General features: G+C 40.1%; 1 protein-coding gene across 1 annotated transcript in view; it reads right to left on the bottom strand.

The window, feature by feature from the left end:
- SLC9A6 (solute carrier family 9 member A6) overlaps nucleotides 1-25,619 on the bottom strand; it is a 35,951-nt gene that overhangs the window by 6,304 nt on the left and 4,028 nt on the right. Inside the window, exons 2-13 of the mRNA XM_029067398.2 lie at nucleotides 20,459-20,658; nucleotides 19,793-19,870; nucleotides 19,347-19,423; nucleotides 18,049-18,161; nucleotides 13,215-13,320; nucleotides 9,403-9,544; nucleotides 7,827-7,932; nucleotides 7,443-7,531; nucleotides 6,700-6,813; nucleotides 5,257-5,368; nucleotides 4,684-4,837; nucleotides 3,191-3,221 (exon numbers count right to left, since the gene is read on the bottom strand). Of these exons, the coding sequence (XP_028923231.1) occupies nucleotides 3,191-3,221; nucleotides 4,684-4,837; nucleotides 5,257-5,368; nucleotides 6,700-6,813; nucleotides 7,443-7,531; nucleotides 7,827-7,932; nucleotides 9,403-9,544; nucleotides 13,215-13,320; nucleotides 18,049-18,161; nucleotides 19,347-19,423; nucleotides 19,793-19,870; nucleotides 20,459-20,658 (1,322 nt within the window). The remainder of the gene's footprint in view (nucleotides 1-3,190; nucleotides 3,222-4,683; nucleotides 4,838-5,256; nucleotides 5,369-6,699; nucleotides 6,814-7,442; nucleotides 7,532-7,826; nucleotides 7,933-9,402; nucleotides 9,545-13,214; nucleotides 13,321-18,048; nucleotides 18,162-19,346; nucleotides 19,424-19,792; nucleotides 19,871-20,458; nucleotides 20,659-25,619) is intronic.

The raw sequence follows: 25,619 nt of genomic DNA, 5'->3' as shown, positions 1-25,619 counted from the left end.
TTTTTTCCTTTCCTACTGCCTCACCTAATCCCACTTAAGTACTCACTCCACCTTCACCCCTACAGCACTTGTGTAAATATCCTGGTGTTTGGTTCCTTTCCCTGTCCTTTCCCAGTGCCACCCCTCAACCCTCCCCCGCCCTCCCCCAGGGCCAGTCTCCCATCAGCTCATTTAACCCCTCCTCACCCCTGCATCACCCCCTTTCCTCATCCTCCTCCTACAGCCTCAGTCAAATGGTTCCCACTCCCTCGCTTCCGCCAATTATTCCACCATCACCCTCCTAACATTCTTCTCCAAAGTCCTTGAGTGGTCTACATTCACTGCTCTACTCCTGTCCTCCAATCTTCTCTTTGACACCTCTCCTCCCCAAACCCCAAGGTGGCTTTTTTCCTTTTCACTCCATGGAAACCACCCTAAGGTCACCAATAACTTTCTTTTGGCCAAATCCAACAGCCTCTACTTCATCCTAAACCTCTTCAACTTCTCAGCTGCCTGTGACACTGGGGACCACACCCTTCTCCTTGAAACATTTTTCAACCTTGGCTTTACTAACACTCTCCTCTCCTTGTTTTTTGAATGGTATTTGTTAAGCGCTTACTATTGTGCCAGGCACTGTACTAAGCACGGGGCTAGATACAAGCTAATCAGGTTGTCCCTACTTAAAACTCACCTCCTCCAAGAGGCCTCCCCAGACTGAGCTCCCCACTTTTTCCCTCTGCTCCCTCTATGCCCCCTTCACCTCTCCGCAGCTAAACCCTCTTCTCCCCCCTTTCCCTCTCCTCCTCCCCGTCTCCTGTCCCACGCCTTCAGCACTGTACTCGTCCGCTCGACTGTATATATCTTTATCACCCTATTTATTTTATTTTGTTTACTGAGATGTACATCACCCTGTTTCTATTTAGTTGCCATTGTTTTTATGAGATGTTCTTCCCCCAGACTCTATTTATTGCCATTGTTCTTTTCTGCCTGTCTCCCCCGATTAGACTGTAAGCCCGTCAAAGGGCAGGGACTGTCTCTATCTGTTGCCGACTTGTACATTCCAGGCACTTAGTACAGTGCTCTGCACATAGTAAGCGCTCAATACTATTGAATGAAAGGTTGGACATAGTCCATGGCCCACATGCGGTTCACAGTATTAATCCCTATTTTACAGATGAGGAAATTGAGGCACAGAGAAGTGAAGTAACTTGTCTAAGATCACACCGCAGACATATGGTGGAGTGGGGATTAGAACCCAGGTCCTGCTGACTCCCAGGCCTGTATTCTATCCCCTATACTACGCTGCTTCTCACACTGCTTTCCTGGTTCTCCTCTCTCTGACCACTCCTCAGTATTTCATGAACTCCTCCTTTGCCTCTCACCCTCTAACTCTGGGAGTCCCTCAAGGGTCAGTTCTGGGTCCCTTTAATAATAATAACAATAATAACAATAATAATGTCTGCTAAGCGCTTACTATGTGCAAAGCACTGTTCTATTCTCCATCTATACGCGCTCCTTTAGAGAACTTTTACTCCCACAACTTCAACTACCATCTCTACGCAAACGATTCCCCCCATTTACCTCTCCAGCCCTGACTTCTCTGAAATCTCGCATCTCCTCCTGCCTTCGAGACATCTCTACGTGGTTGTCCCACCAAAGCTTCACACTAAACATGCCCAAAACAGAACTTCTCATCTTCCCACCCAAACCCTGCCCTCCCCCATGTCCTTCCGATCACTGGAGACAAATTCACCATTCTTCCTGTTTCACAAGTCCATACATAACCTTGGCATTATCCTCAATTCACTGCTCTTATTCAACCTTTCACCAAATCTGGCAGTTTTCACAACATCACTAAAATCTGCCCTTCCCTCTCCATTCAAACTGCTACTATGCTGATCCAAGGATTTATATCCCGCCTTAACTACTGCATTGTCTCCTCACAGATGTCCTTGCCTCCCGTCTCTCCACTCCAGTCCATACTTTACCCTGCTGCCCAGATCATTTAAAAGAAAAACAAAAAAACTCCACTGTCATCAAGCAGTTGCCCACCTCTGCATCAAATAGCAACTCCTTACCATCAATTTTAAAACAATCATCTTGCCCCTGGCTACTTTACCTTGCTGATTTTCTACTATGATGACCTAATCTGCAGACTTCGTTCCTCGAATCCTATTCTCTGGGCCCCGACCTCATCTTTCTCACCACCAAACCCTTGCCCACGTCCTCTCTGACCTTGAATTCCCTCCCTCTTCATATACAACAACTCTCCCCCAAAGCCTTATTCAAATCACATCCCCAAGGGGCCTTTCTTGACTAAGCCTCTCCCTTCTGTGTCGCCTATGCCCTTGGGATCTGTATGCTTTCAGCACTTGATAGTCACCCCAACCTCGGTCTCACAGCAGTTACATACATATCAATAATTTATTTATCAAGTTCCTAATGGGCAAGGAATCTGTCTACCTATTCTGTTGTGTTGTACTGTCCCAAGTGCTGAGTAAGATGCTCTGCACACAGTAAGTGCTTAATATATACCACTGACTAACAGATTAGAAAAATAAGCAGATGGGGTGAAGGACACAACAGAGAAAAACCCCTATCATCACAACCACAGACATATATATATATAAAGATTCTTTGGAAATCCATGAGCACTAGACAATCACTCCTCAGTCTTAATGAAAAGAGAATGGGTCTGGGAGTCAAAGTCTGGGTTCTAATCCCGGCTCTGCCACTTTGCGTGCTGTGTGACCCAGGATAAGTCACTTAACTTCTCTGTACCTCAGTTTTCTCATCTGTAAAATGGGGGTTAAGACCTGTTCTCCTTCCTTCTAAGTCTGTGAGCCCTATGTGGGACAGGGTCTTTGTCCCACCTAATTTACTTGTATTTACCCCAGTGTTCAGTACAGTGCTTATAAGTGCTTAACAAATACAATTATTATTCCCACCAAAAGTGACTCATTGAGAAGGTGGAAATTCTTTTTGCACTCAAGATATTTTGCCCTACATTATATCCACATTGCCTCTAAACTTTGGTTTTGCCTAATGCGGGCATCAGGGATGGGGGAAATCCTTATATCATTTTAAATCTGTTGTTAATAGGTTACAAGTGGTTATCAATGAGGTACCAAAGATTGGGCGACCTATCATTTCAATTGACCTCATGTTACATGAAAATGTTAAAAAATCAGAAGCGTAAAATCATATTTACCAAATGTTCTTGGTCAGAATCAACACCAACCCTGAGGAATACAAAAACAAGTAAGAATTCAAAACAAAATAGCCTTCCTTACATATTTGTTTTTCAGATAAACATCTTTAGCGCAGAGGTCCTGTAAATGGTGAACACATTCTAGCTTTGGTATAGCAGGGGACGTTACTCATTGGGCTCTGTCATTAATAAAAATGCCCTGGATTCTAATTCTATGGCTGACAATTTCTCTACTAGTCCGCCCCCAATTTTGCCAACCCAGCTTTTTTCCCCCTTCGAATACATACCACTATGGCTCTGAGACTAGATGGGTACCACTTAGAAGCCCAATTATGTGGTCACCGCAAACATAGGGAAAAACCATTTCAACAGTTAGCGCTGTTTCAATGTTCATATTAAATTAAAGTAAATGTTCAACCATTTCAAAGTCATATGACTTTGGGTTGGTCTTTCTGGTCAGAGTCACCTACTTCTTAAATGCTAATCCAGAGGCATTCAAGACTGTCATCACTGGTTAAAACAAACACAAAAGCCAGGAAAATAATTTTAAAGGCTGTGAAACTGTGGTGGAGATCCAGAAGGATCTCAGGACATCATCACCTGGATAACAACTCAGTCAAATGCTTGAAAAGAGAACACATGCAGACATTCAGAGAGGCATAAAAAACCCCTCTATTCTTGAATTTTAAAAATCCCAAATGCAGTTTTGTCTTCTGCCAGTTATCCGGAGAATACAGTAACCACATTTCTGAAACCAACGTGACATCTAGTGGTTTTAGGTTTTCATTACATCTGTAGACCTTGACTGTAGACCAATGTCTGTTTTTGACATTGGTCCATTAAGAAATAACGGCAAGGTACTGGGTTTTAGAAGATTCGAAAGGTTGGTTCATATTCTCCTACTGGTATACTTCACCAACAATAATGAAAGCGTCCTCTGAACTGGAGGAGTCTTCAAAAATGTCTTGAATTCATCACTTAAGGAAACGATTGAGGTCACGAGAGGATTAGTATCGTACACATTCTAGTAGCTCATGTGCACAGCTTGGGAGTGGACATACTCTAATTGATTATGGAGTCCCAGAATCTCAAAAGCATCCTGACCAAGCAGGTATAGGCTCATCTGAGTGCAACAGATGAACAGTGAGGGAGTGGAAGAGGAAATCACTCAGTATTTTTAAAATATATTCTAGGGTTTTTTTCCCACTCATGAACCACAAAGATACAGTACCCAGCAGACATATTTAAAATTAAGACATGCTTTACGATTCGGGCTACTGTCCCCATGGAAACAGATATGGAAATGGTGAGAGAAAAGAATGCTTTATATGAATGCATTTTCAATACTAGAGGGCGAAATATAAGCTTTCATATTGTATGGGTTTGGGTAAGCATATAAAAATGCTGCTGTACAATGCAATAGGGTCAAAGCAAGCAGATTTTCTCAAATGCAATAGAATATGAAAATGAAACTGTCTAGGATTTCTACTCACCTAATGTGCAGGCAGGATAACATTGCAGTGGTGCCCCCACCGAAAACCCACACCGTAAAAAACACAATTAGAAGTGTTGTGCTAAACATCATCTGCCTTGCATAAGTGGCGGTATCTCGAATAGCCAAGGCAAAGGCCATTGCACCTCGGAGTCCTGAAAGGAAACAGTGCCCAATTATCTCTGCTCTAATAATTAACGTGTACCTACCTCAGCGCATAAAACAGTGTTTGACACACAGTAAGCACTTAAATACCGTAAAAAAGAAAATGATAATGACTATGACGTTTTACAGGGGTGCTTCTTCAATGCGGACACCAGATTTCCCCAAAGAATAATCATCTCAATGTTCATCAGAATCATCTAAAACACCATTCAGGACACGCTACAAAAATTATTTTTCTGCGACCACCCCACCACATCTCCAAAGTCCCTTCTCCCATGTTACCTACTATTAAATGATTCAAGGACCCGAAATTCCCACTTTCCCAGTTTGTTTTGATCATTATTTCAAAATGCATCAAACACCCTAAGTTGTTCTTGGGGAAAGAAAAGGGGGAGAAGAGGTTACCTACCGGCAAACATCATCATATGTTGAAAATTCGATCCAATCTTATTTCTTCTACCCAAGTTAAGTAGGAAGGACAAAGGGTAAATATTGGCAGCTCTTCCCAAGAAAATAGCAAGCTAAAAATATCACCAGGTTAAGGATCACTTCCTTTCACTCCATTGTCTAGTATCCTGAACACACAATTGAAATTTAAAAGCTATGTTCTAAAAATGTTTTCCAGTTGAATCATTTTAAAACAGACTTTTACTTAGTCCCTATCTGAAGGCATCCTAAGGCGAACATCCCCTAATATTCCCTTCTGACCACCAACACAACTTAAAATTATATTAACTCACTTTATAGACATTTGATCTATTGATTGCCTTGGTTTTTCTTTCCTTTCTAGAGTAAAAGTTCTGGTTTTGTAGAGTCACTTTCCCTCCCCTGGTGTGATCCCTGGACACTTGCTAAAATATTCCAGCATTATGAGGGTGGAGAGGAGCATGTTATAACGTGCTTGCCTAGACTTAAATTTTATGTTTCTTCTGAGTGCTAAAGGACCAGAGTCATAAGGAACAGCATAAGGAAGGAAGTGAAAGAAAATAAACCTAATCCATATGAAACAGTTTACAGATAAAAATTTGGGCACTGGAGCAAATTTCACTGAGATGGGTATCGTATCAGAAACTGCAAATTCTGTTCAGATTTTACGAGTTCCTTCCAAATTTTCCTTCTTTGAAGTCAAAAAATACACCAAAAGCACATGTAACATCTAGGATACTAGTCCGACATTTCCTACTCTTACCATCCTTAATCCATCCCAACTGCCCAGCTGTTTCCCAAACTCTGAATCTGTAAAATGACACTGCTGGGACACCTGGGAATACTGTTAGAAAATAGAGAAGTCTAGCAAAGTGAATTTCAGTTCCTCTCCAAGGCCAAGATCATACCTACATTCTAGGATGTATGCTTGATTCTTACAAAATAAAAAAAAATTACGATAACGACTTCACTGTTTTACCTCTGCTTCTACAGTCAGTAATATACTACAAGAATCTCTTTGCGTGGCCTTTATGAACTGAATAATATCTCTCCATTAACCTAATTCCGGTATGCTGATAAAAGGAAAATGTTACCCCAATCTTAAACTGGTTTATTGTTTCTATTAAACAGAACACTAGACAACAAACTTCAAAAGCTTTCTTCTTATAAAATCCTAAAGATTTTCCATCATTGTAAAGCTCAGTAAAACTGAGAAAGATAAGCATATATTTTGGCAATAACACACTAAGAACACAGGTTTCATAAATGAACTGGTTTCCTCTGAAAGTATATCATTCTCCAAGTTTAGCAATAGAAAAGGGATGATATCCCTTGTTTCTTCTCTATCAGACAGGTTTTATATATTCTTAACAATCTTTTTTTAACAAATCCCAAACTATCTTCAAAATGGGAGCAAAAAGGATACAAATGCTCCTACTACAAAAGTAGGATTAAAGACGTGGTTTTGAAAGGTGAACAGTGTCAATCCCATGTAGGAGAAGATGAAATTTTCCGCCAGGAAATTGAGCAGCTCAAATAACTACACAAAAATTACAAAATAAAGTAACCAATAAATCAACAGGTTAAGTCTCATAGTTAAGTCTCATACATTCACAGGACACTAAAAAAAGAATCAGGCTTCAGAGGGTGAATGTCTGGGTGGGTGGAATTACCTCAGGATAAGCTGTTCAATTTCAATCTCTTAGAAAATTCTAGACAACCATAAGCAAGTTAAGTGCCTCAGTTGGGCCAATTGGCAAAAGGCCATATGGAAGAAAAAGAACGATCCCTTCATAGACACCTCCAACATAGTCATGGCCAAACAAGACTAAGCTGCCATGGGGCTTGTCAAAATTGGAGCAGACTTGAGAGAGCAACAGAAAGCTACGACAAGCACTTATGTGTGAGCTCAATGAGAGGCAGGGACTCTGTCTGACCTGATTATATTGTGTCTATCCCAGAGCTCAGTACAGTGCTCAACACATACTAGGCGCTTAACAAATACTATTATTATTATTACTAAATCGATAAGAAAAGTGGTCAAGAAAGCTTTGAACCCCTATCCGTTTCAAATAATACACGGAAGCAAAACTCAGGGGATGTGGTGGGTTATTTTAACCGCATTCTGGAAGAATGAATTTTATGCATACACATTAAAGTCTATCTTACCTGTTTAGTTCTATGCTGAGACTCGGTAGACAAGTTATTATATGTATAATGTGCTTGTGTGATGCCACAAAATAATACTGCAACTACGCCTGTAAATATAAAGTTCAAAGTTTTCATAAAAATACAGATACACGGATTCTGTACAGAATTAAACATTACTGTTTATCTACGAAATACTCTATATTTCCTCCTCTTTGGTTACACAATTACAAATGAGAGTATTTTCTCCTTCATGATTTTATGGCATAAAATAGATTTCCTACTGCAATTAATAACAAGGAAATACATCCTCACGCTGGAGAGGAGTTCTTTCCATCCGAAATAATTAGGCTTGGACACTTTGGTTCCTGTAGTTATTAAGAGGCTCAACGTTCGGTAACCCACCTGTGAAACCCCATGCTTCAGCCAGAAGGAAAGTACTCCAGGACATCAAGAAGAATAAACCTGTTTCCAGCAACTGGAACTCACGCAGTTTGGTGAATTTTGTCACGTAAGACTATTAAGGTTGATATCAAGATCATATGGTATCATAAATTCAGCAAAAGAGAAATGAGTGAACTCTAAGCGAGTGATTTTAAAAAAAGATAACAAGTGGGCCAATTTCTGAATAAAGGTAATTACAAAGAAAATGTACCCAAAGCATAATTTGAGAAGCAGCGTGGCGCAGTGGAAAGAGCACGGGCTTTGGAGTCAGGGCTCATGAGTTCGAATCCCAGCTCTGCCACCTGTCAGCTGTGTGACTGTGGGCAAGTCACTTAACTTCTCTGTGCCTCAGTTCCCTCATCTGTAAAATGGGGACTAAGACTGTGAGCCCCACGTGGGACAACCTGCTTCCCCTGTGTCTACCCCAGCGCTTAGAACAGTGCTCGGCACATAGTAAGCGCTTAACAAATACCAACATTATTATTATTATTATAATTTTCTACAGAACCTCAGACAATCCCAGAATGAAGAGAGGCAAATACTTAATGGATCAGACATGTTCAATTAAAAATGCTAAGTATTTAGTACAGTGCTCTGTACACCGTAAGCTTTCAAATACCACAAACTGAATTTCTACCCCAAAAAACACTGAAGAGCCCAACAGAGAAATCGGAGGAGTAAAGATGATTTCCTGGCTCCGCCACTGACAATCTAACCCTGAAGAAACAACAGGACACTTATCTGGGGCATTTGGAGAGATTTGGGGATATAACCATTTGGTTTTACGTTACAAATAACTGGAGGCAGAAAAGTGACTAGTGGCAGAGCTGTTCGGAATGCTCTGATGCTCCTGACTCTCAGCCTAAATCCAAACCAGTATGCTGAAGTATTGCTTTCTGCAGACTTAGGTAGCTGATTTGTGACTGGCAGGAGACCTCCCAGCATCCTGGCAAAATGGTAGAGAGTGGTGGGGATTTAGAGACACTGTCTTGTCTTACCTTCTCTGTGCCTCACCTTCCTCACCTGTAAAAGGGGAATTGAATCCTAGTCCCTTCTACCTAGACTGTGAATCCCATGTGAAACACGGATGATACCCCTGCATCTATTACAGTGCTTAGAACAGTGCTTGGCACATAGTATGCACTTAAATATAATAGTAATAATGATGATGATAAATTAGTCTCCTACTTCCTTTACTGAATAGAAGAGCAAAAAGTATTGCCAAGACTTCTAAGGAGCCGAGGTAACCGTTTTGGCAAAATAAAATATTTGAGCTCTTTTATGCCAAGAATTACATTTATCGATGATGCCAAATTAATTTTGTGTTGTTACTATTTGGAGGTACACTTACTGCTCAATACAGCTTAGAAATTATTTCATAAATGAAAAATGCACACCCAATATTCTCCAAATTTATAGGACTATGGTTTACGACAATTCCATTCTACACCACGGTATTTGTTTACAAAGCAGAAAGCTTTGCTCCTTAATAACAACAATAATTAAATTAACCAGAAATTAGCACTCAAAAGGATATTAAAGCTGTGACCACTCCAGTAGCAGCTCCCATTGCAAAAGATCCACTGAATATACCAAGAAAGATTCCAATGGATTTAAACATGGCCGTAACATCAAATGTGTGGCTGTTGTCTCCGGCTGGCTGGTACGCCACTATTGAACTGAAAAACAGAGATTTATCTTATTGATGAAGAGGCAGTTTTCACATAGTTTCACTAACACAAAAAGCAGTGGCCAATATTGGGGCCGTTAGTGCCAAGCACTGTACTAAGTGCTAGAGGGGCAGCAAGGTGTAGTGGAGAGAGCACGGACCTGGGAGCCAGAAGATCATGGGTTCGAATCCCACCACTTGTCTGCTGGGTGACCTTGGGCAAGTCACTTCACTTCTCTGGGGCTCAGTTACCTCATCTGTAAAATGGGGTTTAAGACTGTGGGGCATAGACTGTATTCAACCTTGTATCTACCTCAGGGCTTAGTATAGTGCTTAACAAATTCCATTTAAAAAAACAAGTTATGCCTACAGCCTGCAGCTCGTCCCTGTGGTACAGACGGGAGAAACTGGGGAGCCCTGACCCTCAAAAATCTTCCTCCATTGCCTGGCACTTGAAAAATCTGCACTCACATACCAATACATAATTTATTTTAATGTCTGTCTTCCCCTCTAGACTGTAAGACCCCGGTGGGCAGGAAACGTGTCTACCAACTCTGTCGTATTGTATTCTCCCAAGTGCGTAGCACGGTACTCGGCACCCGATAAGCACTCAAATACCACTGTTAGTGAATAAATACCACTGATTATCTACCCCCACGCTTTGTGCAGTTTTTGAAACATAATAAGCACTTAAGTACCATTATTATTATTAATAGTAATAATTTTCAGAGCTAAAATGTCTTTTGACTGTTTTGAGGTTAGTTTTGCAAAATCAGTTCTTCATTTCAAGAGTTCCATTAAACAGTGCTGACTCCCTAATCTCTGAAGTAACCCAGAACTAGTACAAAAATCACTGGGGTTTTTTTTTTATAACCAATGAGCAGTAAAAAGCTAAACTAAAACCCTTCATTTCCTCCCCCACTTAATTTCAAAAAGTAAGGCTTAAGCACTGGATTTAAATCAGTCAATGGAATTTATTGAGCACTTACAATGTGCAGAGCACTGTACCAAGCCCTTAGGAGAATGTAACAGAGATTCGTTCATTCAACTGTATTTATTGAGTGCTTACTGTGTGCCCTGTACTGAGTGCTTGGAAAGTACAATTCAGCAATAAAAAGAGACAATCCCTGCCTACAACAGGTTTACAGTCTAGAAGCGGGGAGAGAGACATCAAAACAAGTTAACAGGCATCAAGAACATCAATATAAACACAATTATATTTACACATTAAAATAAGTCAACAGCCACTAATATAAATAAATAGAATTATAGATACGTACATATATACACAAGTGCTATGGGGGTAGAACAAAAGGAGAAAGTTGGGGCGATGTGGGGGGAGCTGAGGAAAAGGGCTCAGTCTGGGAAGGCCTCTTGAAGGAGGTGAGTCTTGAGTAGGACTTTGAGGGAGGGAAGCGTGATTGTTTGGCGGATCTGAGGAGAGAGGGCATTCCAGGACAGAGGTAGGACGTGGGCCAGGGGTTGATGTCAGGACAGGTGAGAACGGGGCACAGTGAGAAGGTTAGCACCAATAATTACGGTATTTATTCCATCTTTACTATGTGCCAAGCACTGTTCTAAGTACTGGGGCGGATACAAGGTAATCAGGTTGTCCCACAGGGGACTCTCAGTCTGAATCCCCATTTTTACAGATGAGGTGACTGAGGCACAGAGATGTGAGGTGCCTTGCCCAGGGTCACACAGCAGACAAGTGGCGGAACCGGGATTAGAACCCACGTCCTCCGACTCCCAAGTCTGTGCTTTATCCACTAAGCCAGAGATAGTAGGCACAACCCCTGCCCTCAATGTTAAACACTGATTTACTGTCAATCCTAGTTCACTGCAAAGCAGCAACCCAAGTTTAATTATTGGCAAGGGATTCACCTAAACAATGGATGGCACAGAGTGCCAATTTCCATCCCCTGTGTTGGCAGAAATAGAAAGCCCTGTGGTTGAATGATCCTTAAAGCCAGGAGCACTCTGGGCTTTGTGGAGGCTGCCCAAAGTACAGGGCTCCCTTCCTCCTCCTTCCCAACACCAGGGCAGTGAAGCCTGCACCAACCTTAAAGACAGTGACCTTCTAATCAAGGACTCTTGGCCTGAAGCCGTGAGGAACCTGAGAAATGCTTCCTCTGAGTTTAATAATGTTTGTTTGCTTAAATTGCTCATTTATTTGATTGTTAAATATTTAATTTGTTTCTTTTATCAACTGCAATTTATTTTTACTGTTCTAGGTGTCAGTCTTCTCCCACTGATGACTGAGAGTCCCTGGTGAGGCAGGGACCATGTCTGCCTGATGAACTAGTATCTACCCCAGTGCTACTATAGTGACTAGCACATAGTCAACACTACCCTATTAAAAATAAAAATCAATGCAGATATTGTTTAATATTCCAAAAATGAAGGGTTGCAAGAAAAAGGACTGATTTCCCATAGCGATTCCCTCTTGCCAGAGAGAGAACTCCAATTCCTTACAATTATCATAATTAATAATTATGATAATTGTTAAGTGCTTACTATGTGTCAAGCACTGTTCTAAGTGCTGGGATAGATTCAAGTTAATCAGGTAGAGCATAGTCCCTGTCCCAGCTGGGGCTGACAGTCTAAGTAGAAGGAGAACAGGTTTTGAACCCTCATTTTACAGTTGAGGAAATGGAGTTACCGGAGTCGAAAGACTTGGCCAAGGTCACACAGCAGGCAAGTGGCCAAGCCGGACCTGGAGAACACTGGGGAACACTGCTTCCCTGTGGTTTTTATACTCCACACTCAAGGATCTGTCACAAGGAATTTTCGTTTTATGTTCAACTGGTTTATTCTTCACAACTGTTCTCCCCAAAACTCAAAATATCTTCTCAGCTGACAGTGGTTTTGAGCCCGTGCCACAATAGCCCTGTCAGGGGTCTCAATCCTTTTCCAGTCTCAAATGGCCTAACAGATGACCCAATTGCCAATATCCTGGGACACAACCCAGGCCAGAGAAAGAATATGGGGCTCTTAGAAACAGACTGCTATTATACAAAATGGAAACATTTAGAGTACAAAGTGCAAAATAACTAGTTCTGCTTAGAGAATGTTTCTTTGGTGGTTAGGTCCAGAATCCCACTTTCCCAACCGAATGTTTAGGAACAGACCTTTTACTTAGAGTAGCAATCATTTATATATAGCACATATTCCAGAAAAGTATTTGCTCAACTTAGAGTTACACAAATTAAAATTCTAATTCACTCAACTTCGTGCCATACAAATTAAAATTCTAATTTACCAAATTTTTGTTAGCTGTGCTTTGAATTAGTACATAAGGAATGCTTTCTCCAATTTATATCAATACGGAGAGAAGGGAAACTGAAGAGAAAAGCGAATATTTTAAATCAAATAAACAGGAAATACACTTCATATCATATTAAGGTGAGCATAAACTAAGAGGGAGAAACAAGAAACACCATTCAAATTAATAGCCATAATTAACAGGAGGAGCACTGCTTTTTAATTTCCCAAAAAACTTTAATTGGGACTTCCCGGGTTGACTAATATTTAGGTTGCCAGTTTTTTCATTATGTGGTTTACTATTTAATTTGGAAATGAAAAGGATTTATTATTTATTACTTTACTGATAAAAGCACTTTCAGTTCCTTCTATTCAAGCAAGAAATATACAGAAGACAGATTTAAAAAAATACTTACGAAGACAACACTATGGCAACTGCATCATTGAGAACACTTTCACCAAAGAGAAGAGCATACAGTTCAACATCGACTTGAAGTTCATGGAATATTGCAAGAACAGTCACTGGAAAATAGAAAAATAGAGAAGTACCTTTAAAAAGTAAACTTCTACGAAACTTTCCACAACCGCTTTTCTCTAACAGATATTTAAATTATGTGCATTTAGAAACATTTTTAATCCCGAAAGGATTAAGCCTGATCACAATACTTTCATAAGAATCAGAAACTTGTCCATCAAGTCTGCATTAATAGTTCCTTTAAAATTTCTAAGACACCAAAACGATCTCCTCATCTCTAATCACCACTTGCTCTTAATTTAAACATAGGAGTGCTCAATAAATAAACTCAGCTCTCCTCTAACACAGGGGTTGCGTTCTTGCAAAACTCTGGCTGGAGGAAAACTTGCATTAAATGCACCAAAATGCATACTCACAAACTCTTTCTCCAGACAGCAGAGCATGGGTGTCCCTACAGGGTCATGCTGCTGAACAAGCATTCCCTAAATTCTCCAATGTTTTAGCCCAAATGTGAAGTTTAATACAAAAAAAAAAGCATAATGGAAAAACTGAGTGTACACTCTTCTGATTGAGTAACTGCCTTTCATAAAATTTCTCATTTCCCCATATTCAAAGACACTTACACAATAACTATAATATATATTATATGCTGGAGGAGCAGCGTGGCTCGGTGGAAAGAGCCTGGGCTTCGGAGTCAGAGGTCATGAGTTCGACTCCCGGCTCTGCCACTTGTCAGCTATGTAACTGTGGGCAAGTCACTTCATTTCTCTGTGCCTCAGTTCCCTCATCTGTAAAGTGGGGATTAACTGTGAGCCTCACGTGGGACAACCTGATTACTCTGTATCTACCCCAGCTCTTAGAACAGTGCTCTGCACATAGTAAGCGCTTAACAAATACCAACATTATTATTATTATTATTAAGGACTTACTATGTGCTAAACACTTGGGTAATACAAAATCAAAGCAGCTACGATACCAATTTCATTTGATGCTCACAATCAAAGAAGTTGGGAGAGCAGGACTCATTCTTATTTTACAGATGAGGGAACTGAAGCACAGAGAGGTTAAAATCCTCTAGACTGAAAGCTTGTTGTGGGGAAGGAATGTGCCTACCAATTCTGTTATATTGTACTCTCCCAAGCGCTTAGGACATGCTCTGCATTCAGTGATTTCTCAATAAATATGACTAAGTGACTGGCCAAGGTCACACAGCAGACCTGTAGCAAAGCGGAGACTGTGTTTTCAGGCTCCTAATCAATCAATCGGATGCTGTTTATTGAACGTTTGACTGTGCGCAGAGCACTGTACTAAGCACTTGGGAGACTACAATGTCTTTTCATGATACCACGTTGCCCACGAAAATAAAGTGCCTTCTTGTTGTCAGGGTTCAGAAGACTGAGTTCCCATACGGCTTTCATGAAAACTTTGGAAAAAATAGTTCTCCCCTTAAGCTCATTTGTACTTTTTCCTGTACAATCTCCTTTCTCAGTTGGTCATAAATGGAATAACTTTAGTTTATGGCATCCTCCTATCTTCTACAACAAAAGATATTCCCTAATGTGACCTTAGTGCTTGAATGATATACATACAATTCACTTTTTCTATAATGCTTTTCAGTGTCAAGAATGTAATGTAGGTGATGTAAATGCTTTCCACCTGTTGCCAGGGCTATGACCTGAATAAAAACCAAAATCAAGTCCCTACTCTGTTGGGACCTGCACGGCTCAATTAAAAATCTACAACTTTAAAACTCAGTTCCATGGAACTGCTTAAAAATTTAGCAGAAAATTTTGGTGTATACAAACTTTCACTGCTAAAACACACCCAATCCACCTGCTATAGAAATCGAGGCCTACACGAAGGATTCAGTTTGCCAGAAATGCTAGTCTATTAAGGAACCGATATCGTGTTTGAAAACCTCAAAAATGAGGAACTCCTCAAAGCTTTCCATCCAAGTACTAGTTCTACCCTGATCTGAAACCATCTAGGAGGTTGTCTCCTAAACAGACTTCTCCATACTTAATTATATTGAGTCCTTCTGGAACGTTAACAGATGCATGCAATCAGTTTGAGTAAGTGAGGACCTTATTATAGTCTGAATTTTGGTTCCTAGAGAACTCAGTGTGACATGGAGGGTAAGAAAGCTTGCAATCCCTCAGATCTAGTTGGTTTCTGGATTAGAAAAACCAAAACACTAAAAATTTGAGAAAGTTTGAGTTAGTCACAAAAGTAACTTTTAGCAGGCTTCAAGCAAGGAACCTTAATTTAGCACTCTTTAGGAACTGAAATGCTTAAAGTCAATCCCACAAACTTCATCTATTACTCTAATGGCTAAGCAGTCACTATTTAAAATAAAAAAAAAGACCCTAATCTGAATTCATCTCTGATCACATAGAACAACTTCTTCCTCTCCAAGACCAATAAATTGAAAGAAAATGATAATACAATTAGAAAGAACATTCTAAAAGATACTAGAGTACTGCAAATTAGTTCAGGAAGCCAGGTAACAAAATAAAAAATAAGAGCAAGGCAGGTGAAGCAAAACATACTTCTAAACCAAATTACAACACATGAATCCTTATCGCAGCAGGAAAAATAAAAAATACCAATCAGAAGACAGCAGTCAAATTTATTTGCAGGAGGCAGGAAGGTTGGCTAGATTCTTTCTCATTTGAAAATGTAAATTCCTAAAGGCAGTTGGGAAGGAATCCTCAAATTCATAACCAAACCCTGTCCTTCCCGTTTTCCCCTTCACTGCAGACACCACCACTAACATCTTTGTCTCACAAGCCTCTAACCCTGGTATTGTTCTCAACTCATCTCTCATCCAACCCACATATTCAATCTGGCACCAAATCATGTCGGATCTCCCGTCACAACCCTTCTGGAACTTGCCCTTTCCTCTGCATCCAAATTGCCACCACAATTTTCCTATCCCGCCTTCATTACCACATCAACCCCCTCACTGACCTCCCTGACTCCTGCCTATCCCCATTCCAGTCCTTATTCACTCTGCTGCCTGGTTCATTTTTCTAAAAACAAACAAAAAAAGCATTCAGTCCCAATCTCCCAAGCTTTTGGTACAGTACTCTGCACAGAGTAAGCACTCAGTATGTACCACTGATAAAAAAAAGTTATGATCTTTGCAGTCTGAAAATATTTTTTCAATACTTAATCCACAGTATATCTAAATAGAACTTACTCCGAGTGCACTTGACTTTCAACTATTTTTAATCTTATTTAAATCAGCTCAAAAATGGTTAGCTAGCACTCAGAATGCAAGCTTTTGTGGGTGTCATTTCTAAGAACTTTGGAAAGGACTAGGGTAACCACTGACCGTAAAGATACCAGATGACCTTCACCAACTCAGAAGTAACTAATGTACTGACTAATCCCATATGCAGGTTATGCAACGAAACATAACAGCATCATACGGAGCCTTTTGTAGAAGTACAAGGAAGCTCGATTGCTTTGCCAAAAGGTCCCGTCTCCCTCCATCTCTCCAAAGTGACTGCATCCCCCTCCCAGGTTCCTGGAAACCCAGGCACCACTTCTGAGCTGTGGACTTTGGTGACAGAAGCTGAAGCAGGAGGAGGTTGGGGCACTTGAAATAAAGGCCCTGGACAAAAGGGCATTTGGTGCCGTATCAGTACTAGACAGCAGACAGACAAGCTGAAACCAGATGAATGGCCAGTTTATTTCTAAGAAATGCCAACGCACACAGGCTGAGTATATTTACCACCCTTTAAACAGAAAGAAGAGTGACTGGGAGAGATTGCCAGCAATTCAGATCCCACAAAATAGCATCAAATTCCCTCACTGGTAAGGAGCAAACACAGGAAGGAGGTAAGAATTTAAACGTTCTTTGATGACCAATTCCAAAGAGGAGAAATATAAGACTTGGTTTCACCCTCTACCCAGAAAAATACTATAAAGAGAAGTTAGGCACTTCACACTTCCAAAGCAGGAACTTGCCTAATATATAGGGCTGCAAAGGACCAGATGGCAAAATTCAAACAACTTGAATTGTGTTTTTATTTGGTTCTGGGAAAAGGAAAATGCTGCATATTAAGTTAATAAAGAATACTGATGCTTATAAATTCTGAAATACAATTAGCTTAATTTGAACGGCAGCCATTTCTGAAGTAATAACCTACTCATTTAAGGCAATACTCTGGCATTTTGCTTTTTGATTTGACAAAACTATCACATGTGGAATTGCTATGCCACAAAGGTGGAATTTAATTCTGAAGAAACACATCAAGGATTTTTTGATACAATATTACATATCTAGCATAAACAAAAGTATCAAGAATGTCACCTCCAAGTGTTACATAATATATTGTCTACTGGCAGTATTATTTAGTGTTAACTTGTTTTAACTGTGTTTGCATTATTATATTCTTTTGTATTGTCCTCCCCAACTTGAACGGTGAGCATCTTGTGGGTAAGGAACCATCTTTTATTTGTCTTGTATTTAAGCCAGGACATAGTGAAGTGCCTTGCACGTTGTAAAACTTTAATAATAAAAAATATGCTGTATTAATACCAAATTAAATAATAATAATGGTATTTGTTGAGCATTTACTATGTGCCAAGCACTGCTCTAAGTGCTGGGGTAGATACAAGGTAATCGGGTTGTCCCATGTGGGGCTCACAGTCTTAATCCGCATTTTGATGGTGGAGCATTCGATCAAAAACTCCAAACCATTTCTCCAATGAATTAAACATTTTCCAGACGTATAGGTTCTTAATATTTTGGGATTGAAGCCTACCTGGATCAGTTGCTGATACAATGGCGCCAAACAATAAGCAGTCAGTAAAGTAAAAATCCCCTCCAAGCTGGCCAGTTACTTTCATCAGTGTAACACAACCATAGATGATCGACCTGTTGAAAAAGAGAATTTTCCTCTTAGAAATCTGCTAAAACTGCCAAGGGGCTGAAACAGCGACTAGGGAGGAAAGCGAGTTACTCAAAGACCTTTTGATTAATTTCAACTTTGAAATGATCTTGAAAAAAATATAAGCAAACTTCAAGAAGTTCATGTCAATTCCATTTATCTCTGAAATTCCAGAAACACTCAGGATTACAACGCGGCTGCCCAGATCATTTTTCTACATCATTGGTCTGCATATGTCTGCGCACCCCTCAAAATTTTTCAAAAATGCTTGCTCTTCTCATCAATCAAGCAAAAACTCTTGGTGATAGGCTTTAAGGCACTCCTTCAGATCTCTTCATCCTACTTATCCACTCTCTCTTCCACCACAGCCCAGCTCACACTCTTAATTTCTCACTAGCAAACCTACCCACCATGCCCCACTCTCATCTTTCCCGCCACTGATTTCTTGCTTACACCTTCTCTTAATAATAATAATAATAGTAATAGTGGTATTTGTTAAGCGCTTACTGTGTGCCAGCACTGTTCCAAGCACTGAGATAGATAGAAAATAATCAGTTTGGACACAGTCCTCATCCCACTTAGGGCTCACAGTCTTAATCCCTGTTTTACAGATGAGGGAATTGAGGCACAGAGAAGTTAAGTGACTTGCCCAAGGTCAAACAGCTGCAACTGGCAGAGCAGGATTAAAACCCAGGTCCTTCTAATGCCCAGGTCCACGCTCTATCCATTAGGCAACACCGCTTCTCTTCCCTTCTGCCCCAACTCCCTACCATTTAAATCTGCCAAACAACTGTTTTATCTCCATCTTAAAAGGCTTTCTGAAATCACACCTCCTCTGGGAATCTCCCTATCTTGAATCCTCACTAATGCCATTTCAACACTTCCAGCCTCCTAAGGGCTTCAGTACTCACAACCCACTACCCTGATACTTATCTATGTACCTTATATACTCTCTTACTTCCTCCTACCTGTAATTTACTTTAATGCCTTTCTCCCAGCTACATTATAAATTCCTTGGGGGTAGGGATCATGTCTACTCATTCTGTTGTCCTCTCCCATGGATTTTATACAGCGCTCAGCCCACAGTGACACTCAATAAATACTACGGGTTGACTGGACACGTGTATTCTGCATGGCTGCAACGCTACACATGCCAGGTTTGGAATACTCACCCAATAACAAAACAAGAAATTGCCGTTCCAAGAAAAGCATATGCTAGGATTGACCCAAGGTTTCTGAAGAAATGTCTCTAGAAAATAAACCATATTATTTTACATAATACAATGCAATTATTTCAATATCAAGGTTCCTTAGGCTAGCATGCAACATGTTATTAATGGCAGAAAAGCAAAATTGATACTCTTTGTCTTTGGAGCTCCCCTCTAGAGTGTAAGCTTGTTGTGGGAAGGGAATGTGTCTGTTACATTGTTGTGTTGTACTCTCCCAAGCACTCAGTACAGTGCTCTGCACGCAGTAAGCGCTCAATAAATACGACTGACTGAGGAAAAGAATAGGGAATGAGAGGAGAAAAAAAGGAGAGGTAGTAATTGCGTTTAACTAGCAATTTTAACAATCTTCCCAAATTCTAAAGTGGTAGATGAAATGAAACAATATTTACCCTTTTCAGGCTGTATCCTGCATAAAATATAATTGGAGGGAGTAATATATTGAAAAAGACCTCTGGATCAAAAGTCACCTGTTTAAAGGAAAAAATCTATTTTGAGTTGACCAATTTCACAGAGACCATTATATCACTTTGTAAATTATGAGAATGAAACCGATCTAAAGTTTAATTTCAATGTGCACTATTAAAAGGCAAACGTGCTATTATAAAAACTGCTGTATACTAAAACATATCAAATTACAGAATGTTCTTTCTCAAAAGGGAAAAATGCAACATTCAGTTCAACGATATCCAACCAAGTGGCAGCACAAAGCACTGCCAACATATTTTATCGTGACTGTGGCCAGATCTGTTCAGGGAAACGATTTGAATGTGAGGCACGATGACTTATGGTGAATACCAAATCCAACAAACAACAAACCTGACAGCACAGAGTCCCACACTGGTCTTTTCAGCCACCCACATCCCGAAAGGAATTCCACTGTGAGTGACATCTTTGAGTTCGAAGAATATATAAAACCCAATCAAGGGATTGAAATAATCATGCATTTATAAAAGGTCACTCGACAAGTTGCTCAGAAAATCTTTTATTTTAAATAAACTTATATTTGATTCTTTTCTGTACACAGACCGTTTTGCTTTCCGTTTCTTGGAACTTACCTTTCTAAGCATTTCATTATCTTGAACATTATTTAGTTCATGGGAGCTGATCTCGCCTTTCAGGGTGTATTCATAAAACTTCCCACTAACATTCACTAACAAAGTAGCAGGGCTTGTCTGCACCTGACAGCTTAAAGTCACATTGTTAACGTCACTTGGAACATGAATTCCATATCGAAGCACGACGCCCACCAAAAGACCTGAAAATAAGAGAGGCCCAATATCAATACAAAATCATTCTGCCTGTCAAACATTTGCCTCCAAAACATTTTACAGAGCAACGTGGCTTAAAGTTTAAGATACTGCTTAATTCATAGCAATTCCAACTTCTTGGTATCCTCAAAAGACAAAGGGGGATAAAACAACAAGTATTCCCAAACTAACATCCCAAGCTGATTTAGCCCATTCTCTTAGCTTATTGCTTACATGCTAACTCTTAATTAAAAAATAGGAGGGGAAAAGAGAAAAGTTGATCATATTTTACAGCAACAGTTGCATGTGCAAGTTACACAGAAATTCCTTTCCCAATCCCCATGTACAATTTATTAATTGTTAATTCAGAAGTGCCAATACTTTATCCCCCAAAGCAGGCCTCTCTGCTCAATTTATTCACCACTTAATAAAAATTTAACACTGAGAAGCAGCATGCCCTATGGGATAAAGCTCAAGCCTGGGAGTCAAAAGGACCTGGGTTCTAAATTCAGCTCCACCACTTGGCTGTGGGACCTTGGGTAAGTCACTTCACTTCCCTGTGCCTCAGTTACTTTATATGTAAAATGGAGATTAAGACTGTGAGCTCACTGTGGGCAGGAATGTGTCTGTTTGTTGTACTCTCCCAAGTGCTTAGTACAGTGCTTTGCACACAGTAAGTGCTCAATAAATACAACTGAATGAAATGTGGGACAGGGACTGTGTGCAACCTGGTTAGCTTGCATCGACCCCAACACTTAGTACAGTGGCTGGCACATAGTAAGCACTTAAATGCCAATTTCAAAAAATTGAATCCTTTGTCCTTTTACTGCTATAAGACTCTGTATTTTTTAATTTTTAACACCTGGGCACTATGAGGATACAAGATTACTCTAACCATATTACAGAAATACACTCGGATCTTTGGGCATTTGATATTTGCCCAAGCCTCAACCCCACAGCACCTATGTACCTATCTGTATCTTAATGCCTGTTTCCCCCTCTAGACTGAAAGCTCTTTGTGGACAGGGTACATGTCTTCCAACTTTGTTCTACTGCACTTCTCAAGCGCTTAGCACCGTGCTCTGCACATAGTAAGCAATCAAAAACCATTGACTGATTGGCTTAGTGAGCACTTAGGTCTTATAAAACTAAAGAGACCATCCCAAATGAGAACCTACCTCTGGAATCCAAGAGATCAGACTCTACAAAATCAATATGCTATCCCATTTGACACACTGCAATCAGATACCATTAAGTAGGTTATGCATTCGTTTGACTAATGGATTTCCCCCTATTTAAGAAAACCACTACTCTTTCTATAGATTTAAGCATATTTTTAAGAAGTGGGTAACAACTGTTGGTAAACAATACAACAGCAAGTAACATTTCTCTTACAAAGAATTTACTAAATTCTTAATAAGAAATTCCTTGCTATCAAAAGGCTGTGTAAAAGTCATCCTGCAGAATAAAAAATACCAAAAGGAAACAAGTGTAATATGATTAAATGTCAGAGAAGCATGATTTCTACCGTACCATTTCCTAATGAAAACGATGAACAACCAAAGGCTTGTGGACTTTAACTCCTGTAAATAATTGATCACAAATTAAATCTATGACTTTGTAGTACAGTTTCCCTGCTTCTATAGGAAAATAAAGGTGCTAAAAGTCAGATGACCTGAGAATGAAATGAAACTGAGGAGCATCATTCTTCAGTAGGAATCAGGGGATGGGGCCCAAGAATCTGGCTTTACTTTCTTAGGCAGAGTTACTAAAATTTATTGGAAAAAATTAGTAGATTGAAGACAATTTGGGTTCTACAAGAAGCCAAAATTCCACCCATACAACTACACAATCTTCTGGATAGGCAGATTACACAAATGCAGAGTCTTTTGTTAGAGAAATAAGAGGACAGTTTCTCCTCTCATCTGATCATCCAAAGAATAGGCCTAGAGAGCTATCCTCTTATAAAAGGAAAAGTTACTGAATAATGTTGAACACTGAAATAAACCACCTCAGCAAAACACAGCACTGTTATCAAGATCAGAACAAAACACATTGTAAAGTTAAATCCAAACTCCTAAGATAAAAAGGAACTCTTCTATTTTGATGACGAAGCTTTGAACTGTAAAGCAAAAAGCCACTCTGGGCATATGCAGTTATGCCCTAAAGCATGGCAAATCTGTTTAGATTCCGTCGGTAAATCCTAGAGTCCACCATCAACACCAGAGTTCCCTAGAAATAAAAATATTCTGGCTGCTGTGTCAACCACAGGAAGGCCAACACAGAAGCCGTTTGTTGGATATAGTTGTCCTTGGTGCTTCAAGACACCATTATACACCATCACAATATCATTATCATATGGAGAGGACAGGTGAGTGTCTAACGAGAGTATCAAAAGAAGGAACAAAGTGCAATCCTTGAGGAGGTGCAGGGCAGCAATACAAAAGAGCTATTCTGGATCTCTCTCATCTTCAATCAGCCCCACGCACACCCCCTCCTTCTCTTCCAAAATGGCTAACAAAGAAGAGAATGAAGGCAAGTTGTACAGCCTTTTAATATCAAGGTCAGGCCAGTTCAGTTCTGGTCAAATCCAATGTGGTTTTGGAGGGCTGAGGCAAAAAGAAAAGCAAGAGGTCTGTTTCCATTTGGAGCAATTCTAACAGCCTTGGGGAGTAGGGGATCATCCTTGACAGACCAAAATAATAGTAATAATAATGACGATTATTAAAAATGCTACATAAATTCATTATATGAATTGGGGAGATTCAAAGTATTTACAGAGAGGGAGAGCAAGACGAATGAGATTAGTAACAGGTACAAATGTCAGGATGAAGCGGCAGACTATGTCTTGGAATACACAATCGAATATGAACATATAAATGCTAGGGATTGGAACAGAATACATAAATGTTATATAGATGGCTGTTGGTTTGGCCCCAAATGAGGGTTGTTGAGTTTATCAAGGAAGGTTCCCAGAAGGAGATAGTAATTCAGGTGGGCAGGAGCACTGAGGTCTGGTGGATTTGAAGAGAGTCTCGGGCCAGGGGGAACAGCGAGGGAGAGGGGTCAAAGGTAGCAGAGTCAGTAAGCAGTACACACAGAGAATTTGTTTTATAACATAGGGAAAGTTAATGCAGAAGGCAACGGTAGACATTGGTGGCTCCTGATGAAAAGTACACAGGAGGTGCTAGTAAATACTACTGTTGTGGGCATACTTAGGGTGTCAAATGTGGAGTGTGTACAGAATCCAATGTAATAGGAAAAGGGATGGTCCTTTAAAAAAAAAATTCATCATAAATGTACAAGTATAGAGACGAGGTAAGTTTTCTTTTCTTTTTAAATAAAGCTTAAAAATTGGATCTTCTAATTTTTTTTAAGGAACCACAGCATTTAATCCATATTCACAATTAATTACATGCCTAACTTTTGAAAGATTGGCTCTCCTAAGAGGAAAAAATAAGAGGGACAGGGATCGCCTCTCAATTTCTGAAGAAAAAGATTCATTAGGGAGTTGACTATTTGAGCCTAAAACAAAATTTACAGTGGAAACCTCACCAGGCTCCAGTTTACAGTAGCTATCAAATCCCAAGAGAAAAATATGCTCAAAAGCCAAAGCAACTGGAGTTTGAGGGCGGGGGAGGAGGGAGAGCTCACACTTCCCATTCCCAAGATCACCTTATCATTGTGCATCTCTCAACTATTTTGACTCTGACCCCGGCCTATGCCCTGCCTCATCCTGCCTAGGAACTCTTCTCCCCCTTCAATTCATCAGATCTCCGATAGCCCTTCTCATCAATCCTGAATAATCACTGAATAATCACTCCTGAAACCCCAACTTGAGAACCGTGTGGCCTAATGGATAGAGCACAGGCCTGGGAGTCAGAAAGACCTGGGCTCTAATCCCGGCTCCACTAATCTGCTATGTGACTTTGGACAAGTCACTTAACTTTTCTGTGCCTCAGTTACCTCATTTATAAAACAGGGATTAAGACTGTGAGCCCCATGTGGGACATGGATGGTGTCCAAGTTGATTAGCTTGTATCTACCCCAGAGCTTATTACAGTGTCTGACACACAGGTGCTTGACAAATACCATTAAAAAAAACTCTTATAGGAGACTTTCCCTAATTTTTCCTCTCAGTTGTCATCCCAGCAGTTTTGCACAAATTTGACCCTTATGCACTCACAATCTCTTGTAGCACTTTTGTTCATGTGTCATCTTTGCTCTGTACACTGTAAGCACTAATAAATGTGATAGGTTGATCTTTCATACTCTATTTAGACACTTCCTCTTAGCTATATAAGTTATTTTGTGTCTGCCTCCTTCAATGGACTGTAAACCCCTTGAGGGGAGAATTTATCTTCTATCTCTATTGTACTCTCCCAAGCAATGAAGGGAGTGTTCTACACCCAGCAGACATTCAATAAATATTTTTTCCAAACTGAAAAGGTAAATTAACCTAAGAATATCAATACAAAACCTGGAATAAATTTAGTTCTGGCTGTCAGCTCAGTAGTACTTTTTAATTCGCCTCAACAAGAAAGAACAGTCCCCTCCTACTGCTGAAAATAAAAGTCTATTTTCACATTCAGCAGAACATTCAGTATTGCCTACCTTTCTTCAGTGAGACCCTGAGAGGGGCTTTGGGAAAAGATGTGAGGCTTAGATTCCTTAAATGGCTGGGATCACATCCCCTGATAAACACGCTGGCTTTGGTGCCACTGCACCCTAAGACGAATCTCTTGGATGTTGTAAGAGTCTTGAGGGAAACAAAGTAGCGTCGCCTCCTAACCTGGAATGAGACTGGTCTAGCTATTGCTTAGGCCCCAGAGTTTCAGTCCATTTGGAATTCTTCCCCCTCCTGTAAATATTTTTGAGCCTTTTATAATATAGTAATACAAATCTCAAAAACTAATGAATGTAGTAATTAGTCCTATCCTTTCAATTTAAGCTCAAAATCTGAATTGGT

This window comes from Ornithorhynchus anatinus, chromosome 6, assembly GCF_004115215.2.
Source record: "Ornithorhynchus anatinus isolate Pmale09 chromosome 6, mOrnAna1.pri.v4, whole genome shotgun sequence".
In the NCBI taxonomy this organism is placed as follows: domain Eukaryota; kingdom Metazoa; phylum Chordata; class Mammalia; order Monotremata; family Ornithorhynchidae; genus Ornithorhynchus; species Ornithorhynchus anatinus.
The sequence above is the reverse complement of the archived record's forward strand: the minus strand, read 5'-3'. Positions and strand labels throughout refer to the sequence as shown.